A 7440-nucleotide genomic window follows, 5' to 3' on the forward strand; every position below is an offset into this window, starting at 1 on the left:
TCTTTCTTACTCACATAATCTTGCTATCTTTTTCTTTTTCTTTCATAAATGGATTTTTAAAGTGTGTTTTTTCCTTCTGAAAAGTATTTTATTTTTCCTAATTCATCCGCTTTTTAAATTCTGTTGGACATTGCTCTATTTTTTTATAATTGAAAACTTTTTGATTTGGATAGAAAATAAATAGTTTTGTATTTCACTCTGTTTTGAGATTGAAGATATATTTTTATCGTTTTTTTATTGCTAAAAGTGAGATGTTTAGGATGAGAAATCATTTGCACTATCTTGTGTGGGTTTGAGAAATCATTTTGTTTTTGCAATCGACAAGAAAAATAATATAACAACATAATATATTTTCTTGACAAGACTAGAATAGAAAAATGATCCCATCTCTTCCTTTTTTCCTTTTTATAAAGTTTAGATTATTTATTTTGTATTGTTCTCCTTACACATTAGTATTTTAAACACTAAACTATATATCAAATTGACTACTATATCTTTTATGGATATGGCATTGTATGTGAAACACCTTTGAAAATATTGTCACTGACTCACTTAGGTACTAGAATATCTCTTAATTTGATTTGTGATCCTACTTTGCTACAAATTACAACATACACATCAGTTCATTAATGTAGTAATTCTTTCGTTCATTCATTTTTTGTTGTATGATTAAAGACTGTGGCAGCATCCTTATCTCCGCGGCCGCTTAAATTAACAACCACCTTCTCACCATCCTCCAGAGTAGGGCAAAGTCTGTCGAGAAATGCAAGTGCATGTGAAGCTTCTAAGGCTGGGAATATCCCTTCTAGCCTGCACAACCGTTTATATGCTGCAACCACAAAAGTGAAAAAAAACATCAATTACTATTGAAAACTTGAATGGTTATGATTCCATCTTTCAAAATATTGCTAGAGATAATTAATTTACCTTCTAAGGCTTGTTCATCTGTGACAGTATAAAACTCTGCACGCCCTGTGTCTTTTAGAAAGCTAAGCTCTGGGCTAACACCTGGGTACTCTAATCTGCATATTCAATAATATTGCATTAAATTTGGAAGGTTACATTGAATACTCATTTATAGCAAGGATAATATTTAAATTATGCATTCAATTTGGAAGGTTACATTGAATACTCATTTATATAGCAAGGATAATATTTAAATTATGTATTGATAAAGTTAAAGGTTTTTTTATACTACCAATAATGTAGTTTAACCTTGTGATAACAAATAAGTTGTCAATTTATCACGTTGCCATTTAACTCATTAAGGAGATTTAAATATAACTACTTTATAGGTGACCTGATTGGTAAAAACTAATTTTTTTTATATTGACTTCATTTATTTATCCATATATATGCTCCACACCATCATCGGATATGGTGGGCCGGAAGAGATTCCTCCACTCTTAATTAGAGGTGTTGGATTCCCTCAAAATGGAGAAATTCCTTATAGGGAGTGCTTTCCCTATACAGGATTCTTACAAGGGGGAGTCAACAACAACAAACTCAGTGTAATCTCACAAGTGGGGTCTATGAAGGGTAGTGTGTATGCAAACTTTACCCCTACCTTCAAGAAAACAGAGAGGCTGTTTCGGAAGACCCTTGGTTTAGGAAAGGTAAAAAGAAGAGCAACAAGCACGTCAATTAGAAAACCGAAGCAAAAATACAAAACTAAATACACTAGGTACTGCAATCAGAAAGTCAAAGGAGAGGTCAAAATATAAAAAATAAACACACAAAAAGGCAAAGGGGAGTCAACATATATATATATATATATTTTTTTATTTTTTTTTTATTTACTTATCTATAGAGTATAAATTTCAGGCGAAGGTGTATCAATTTACACCCCTTGGCAAAGAATGGCTCTCCGCCACTGCTCAATACAGCACGGATACGATTAGTCGAGTCAGTGGATTACAGATAAGAGATGGTTTAACCTCCCCTCCCCCTCCCAAAAATAAATATGCTCCTTTACCCTTTACTCCTTTATAATTGACCCCTCTTGATTAAAAGAATCCGTGCGCTTTAAATTAAAGTGAAAACTTACCCCACACCTATTGAGTGTGGTTCAATAATTTGTCCTTCATCATCTTGTAACAAATAGCTCATTGCACCATGATACACCCCAACTTGACCTCTAGCCATAGTTGCTGAGTGTTTACCTGTATCAAGACCAACCCCACCAGCTTCAACTCCTATTAGCCTCACATCTTTATCTTCAATAAATTCATGAAATAGACCCAACGCATTAGAGCCACTACCTACACAAGCCACTAACACATCTGGTTTCCCACCCCATTTTTCCATGGCTTGTTTCCTCGTTTCTTTTCCAATTACTGATTGGAATTCACGAACCATGGTTGGACATGGGTGTGGTCCTATGGCTGCACCTCCTAAGAAATAGCTTGTCTCCAAGTTGTTAACCCAATGTCGAATGCCTTCCGATACTGCATCTTTAAAACTTCCTTTTACAGATTTCACCTGCATGAATATTCAAACATGTAAGGGTTTTCCTCTTTTTGTCATATTAGAGAGGTGGATCTAGGATTTCTTGCATATGAGTGCATCACTAAAAAGAGTAGAAAAAAATATTAAGTGGAAATTGATCTATGTTCCTTTGGGTAAATAACTCAACATTCAATCAAACGCATCATTCAATTTTTTTGGAGCATGGATGACATTAGATAATATTAGATTAATTCTTAAAAATACGGTACATAAAATATCTAGTTTGACAGAGAGATCATGAATTCACGTGCCCATGATTTGGCCTATAAATATGATTACTGAACTTTATTCGCAGTAACAATAAATTTATAAGATGGTCAAATTTCCGGTGTCGTAACATTACGTGGCAAAGTACTAAGGCAAACACATAACGTGGTGTCGGAAAATTTGACCTTCCGATAATTATATTAGCCGAGTAATTTAGACATAATTCAGTTGCTTGAATGAGATAAAAATAGATTTATGACTTTACCATTATACTCTCTCCGTCCCAATTTTAAGTAATAATGTTCGAATTTCGAGAATCAAATCAATTATTCTTTAATGGTAATTTTTTTATGTCTTTTGAATATTTTAAATTATAATTATTTTAACTTGTAGTACATAGTTTTCAAAAAACTTAAAGAAATTATGTCAAATACAAGGTTATAAATCTCAAAAATCGAAAAAGTGTCACATAAATGACAGAGTTAGTGATGTCAAAAAGTTTAAATAATTTTGTGAAAGAAGAAGTACCTTTGCACCAAGATGCTTCATCAAGATTACATTAGAAGGTTGTCTCTCCATATCTAAGCTTCCCATGAATACAGTACACTCCAATGAGAGTTTAGCACAGGCAGCCGCCGTCGCGACGCCATGTTGGCCAGCACCGGTGGCTGCTATGATATTTTTACAGTCCATGCGTTTAGCCAACATTGTTTGTGCAATAGCGTTGTTGATCTTGTGTGCTCCAACATGGTTCAGATCTTCCCTTTTTAGATATAGGTCTGGCCCTTTTCCCCCATTTCTGCTCTTGTAGTTATCTGTTAGTCTCTCAGCCAAGTATAAAGGAGTTTCACGCCCTACGTAGTCCCTTAGTGCCACTCCCAGCACCATCTGCATAAAAATTATATGTTGTTACTTTAAAATATTGCTAGTCAAGAGTTTTACATGCTAGTAATTCTGTTGTCTAAACCAGTTCAAAGATACACTTAACGATATTGTATGTTTTGAGTCCGTAAGATTTTTCTCAAAAGTTCTTACGCCATTAAGAGACCCCTATTATTACCACGATCCATAAGTCAATTTCCGTGATTCACTGTGTGACACCCACATTGTTAGAGTATTTAAGGCAATCGAAACCCGCTACTAGCTTCTTTTTGTGTGCGTGTCTCCAAACCGAGTCTCGCATATATCATCACTCTGTCATGATCATGCTCGTTCCGTTGAATCTGGGCTCTGATACCAGTTGTTGGGCTAAACCATCCCAAAGATATTTTTAACATGGTGTAATATTGTACGTTTTGGGCCAAGATCACACAATTTTTCTCGAAAGGTCTCACACACCGTAAAGAAATTACTACAACTAATTATACGGAGGCTCTCAATTTTTTTGAGCGTGGACTTAATTTGCACACCGATTAATTTCTTTTATTATCTAACATGAAATTTACAAATTAAGTGGGTAAAGCGATGATGTGGCAAGTGACGTGGGTGGCGAAATTTACGGAGCATTTCGCACATGGGTGATTCGTTGGACTTTAATATCATATGACATCAATTTCAGCGACCATACATAGTCAACTCCTTTTTTTTGTTGGAATAACATTGGAAACAATTCTCTCAGAACTTTGTAGGAGTACGTGGAAACGTATATAAAAAAATAGTTACATGTACAAGTAAGGGAATTTAAGAAAAACCTGAAACTGAGGGTCATGCAAAGCAGAGTTGAATTCGTAGTCAAGCTTTGTTAAAGAAGATATAAGCGTCTCAGGTACGAACTTTCCACCAAAAATCCCAAACTTTTCATTGCTAAATATTGCTCTCTTTTTTTCATGGTAAACCAGCTTCCCTGGTAACTCTGTAACTCGGCTCGGGCCAGTAGCTACGGAAAATATAGCAAATTTTCCTTTCCATTTTCTGCTATATGACAATCTTGGTTCAGCAATTTTTGCTTGTCGAACAATAACTTCGATGTTACATGCCATAATGTCTTTGCTAGGGATGTATAAGAAACACAAATGAACTAGAACTTAAGGCTGCTAATATATTGAGAACTTCAAGATGACGACGACAAAGCAAACCCAGCGTAATCTTATAAAGTGGGGGATGGGTAAATTCTACCTTGTGTGAAGGTAGAGAAATTGTTTTCGATAGACCCCCAACTCAAGGTAAAAGTAAAAGAAACGGACACAACACGTTAGTAACATCAACAAGATAAAGGTGATAAGGTGATAGATAATAATCGAAGCCAAGTGAAAGGATATTGAGAACTTAAGGGGACCAAGGTTGTTGAAGTAGCATAGGGTTGCCTGAAATTGTACATAGACTATAGCTTTAGTTAAATAGCCTCATTTTAGAAGATTAACCTATTGATTTTTGATGGCTAAGACTATTAATTTTGTCTATATATATATATAGTTATACACAAACTTGTTCGGCTACAGTACAACTTAAAATTTATCAACGTTTTAAACGAACAACTATTATTCGGACTAGAGACGTCTAACGCATTTATTTTTATTTCGTTATCCCAAAAGGAGAAATTTGATAATGCGCCTCATATGACTGAAATTGCTTAAGAGAAAATTTAAATCGTTACTCTCTGATCAGTTTCATCTGATATGTTCTAGATTAACTGGACTAAAATGTAAAAAGAATTTTAATATTGTTTACCTTAAATTAAAGGTGAGTATAACCTATAAAAAGTACTCTTTAAGTCGATCATGTGGTCATACATATTGCCATATGATTCCTTATAACGGGTGTCATTATGAGTGAAATATAAATATTGGTATTAAAAATTTACTATTTAAAAAGATAAAAAAAAAATTGAAAAAAGTAAGACACATGAATTGAAATGAATGAAGTAATAATTAGTTCTTCACATTTTGGCTAAATACAATCTCCACACGTGCTCTCTAAATTGATTGTTAAATAAAAGAATTTGAAGAAGTCGACCAATATTTTGGCAGCGTGAGCATTAATCATAGAAACTATAAACACTCAAGAATACGATGGAAAATTGTATCTATATTGAATGCCAAGCTCACTTTAAACACAAGTCTTCCTAAGAGTACTCCTTGAATTAGGAGACTTATTTAAGTCAAAACACTATCAAGAGCTAACTAACTGAATGATAAATATGAACTAAAAGGATAACTCTAAATCTATATCTAATCGTGAATAAGCATGAAGACTAAGAACTAATCCAAAGGGATAAACAACTGGTAACAACTGTTGTTCTAATACACCCCCCTCAAATTAGGCGATGTGTAACTAAGCCTAACTTGAACAGATTTCGGTCAAAGGCTGGTTTGGTAAGTGGCTTGGTGAGCGTATCAGCTAGTTGGTCAGCAGAATGAACATGAACAACTTGAACCCCCTTCTGTTGAACATGGTTGCGTACAAAGTAAAAGTCCACCTCAACATGCTTCATGCGACTATGAAGGCCCGGATTCTCTCTTAGGTAAGTGATACCAATGTTGTCACAGTAGATTATGGGAGTATCTCTGACATAAAGCTTCATCTCAAGCAATAGGTTTCTCACCCATAACAGCTCAGCAAGAGAGTTGGCAACAACTCTATATTCAACTTCACTTAATGAGCGAGCTACAATTTTCTGCTTTTTTTTTAAGACCAACTGATAGGGTTTCGATAAAGAAATAGAATATAGCCAGATGTGCAGGATCTATCAGTGTGATATCTATCCCAGTCGGCATCAGAATACATGTGCAGATTAAAATCAAAATTTGGGAACACACGGAGGCCAAACTGGATTGTACCACGAAGATACCTGACAACACGTTTCATAGCTTTCCAATGTAAGTCCGATGGCGATTTCATAAACTGGGACAGTTTATTGACCGCATAGAAAATGCCCGACCTTGTAAAAGACAGATATTGAAGTCTGCATAAGACTCGGCGATAGCGAGTTGTATCTGTAAAGTCAGACCCATCATTGAGTTTGAGTAACTCGGAGTTACTCATTGGTGTTTTAGCACTTTTGCAATCAGACATCAATTCTGCACTTAAACTTTCATTGACATAATTTGCTTGAGAGAGAATAATGTCATCTCAACTTTGAATCACCTCAACACCAAGAAATAATGAAGGTTTCCCAAATCTTTAATTGAGAAGCGGGAAGCAAGGGAAGCTATAACCTCATTTACAGTGATATGATTGCTGCCGGTGACGATGATGTTATCAACATATACCAGAATGAACATGAAACCAGTGTTGCTGATTCTAACGAATAGAGAGCTGTCAGATTCAGTCTTGACAAATCCCATGTAGAGAATATGGCATTTGAGTTCATTGTACCAAGCCCGAGGTGCTTACTTCAGGCCATAAATTGCCTTGCGCAACATACAGATATGAGTTGGGTTGTTGGCACAAGTAAAACCCAGAGGTTGCTTCGTGTAAACCTCATCTTAAAGATCACCTTGAAGAAATGTATTTTTGACGTCAAGCTAACGAAGGTGCCAATGAAACTGAAGAGCAACAACAAGAATGATTCGGACAACGGTGGGTTTGACTACCAGACTGAAAGTCAAGTAAAAATCAACACCCGACCTCTGAGTAAATCCTTTGGCAACTAGTTTCGCTTTGTAGCGATCAATAAACCTGTATGCTTTCCTTTTAATCTTGAAAAGCCACTTACATTAAATAATATTTTTTAGAAGGATCATTTGGAACTAGTTCCCAAGTACGTTTATTTAGCAAAGCATCAAA

General features: G+C 35.2%; 1 protein-coding gene across 1 annotated transcript; it reads right to left on the reverse strand.

The window, feature by feature from the left end:
* Positions 1 to 365: 365 nt before the first annotated feature.
* LOC107782083 (tryptophan synthase beta chain 1-like) lies at positions 366 to 5082 on the reverse strand. Its single transcript, XM_016602914.2, has 5 exons — positions 4407 to 5082; positions 3244 to 3603; positions 2048 to 2481; positions 928 to 1022; positions 366 to 829 (listed from the first exon to the last, which is right to left on the reverse strand). The coding sequence occupies exons 1-5, from the start codon at positions 4692 to 4694 to the stop codon at positions 648 to 650; spliced, it is 1359 nt and encodes a 452-aa protein (XP_016458400.1). The 5' UTR covers positions 4695 to 5082; the 3' UTR covers positions 366 to 647.
* Between the last annotated feature and the right edge of the window lie 2358 nt (positions 5083 to 7440).

The sequence above is a fragment of the Nicotiana tabacum genome, chromosome 23 (genome assembly GCF_000715075.1).
Source record: "Nicotiana tabacum cultivar K326 chromosome 23, ASM71507v2, whole genome shotgun sequence".
NCBI lineage: Eukaryota > Viridiplantae > Streptophyta > Magnoliopsida > Solanales > Solanaceae > Nicotiana > Nicotiana tabacum.

Bases quoted from the DNA above. Each gene is read 5' to 3' on its own strand.
- LOC107782083 (XM_016602914.2), bottom strand. From the start codon at position 4,694: ATGGCATGTAACATCGAAGTTATTGTTCGACAAGCAAAAATTGCTGAA. The intron at 2,482-3,243 runs GTACTTCTTCTT...ATATTCATGCAG, and splicing joins TGAAGCATCTTGGTGCAAAG to GTGAAATCTGTAAAAGGAAG. The intron at 1,023-2,047 runs GTAAGTTTTCAC...TTGAATATGCAG, and splicing joins CCACACTCAATAGGTGTGGG to ATTAGAGTACCCAGGTGTTA.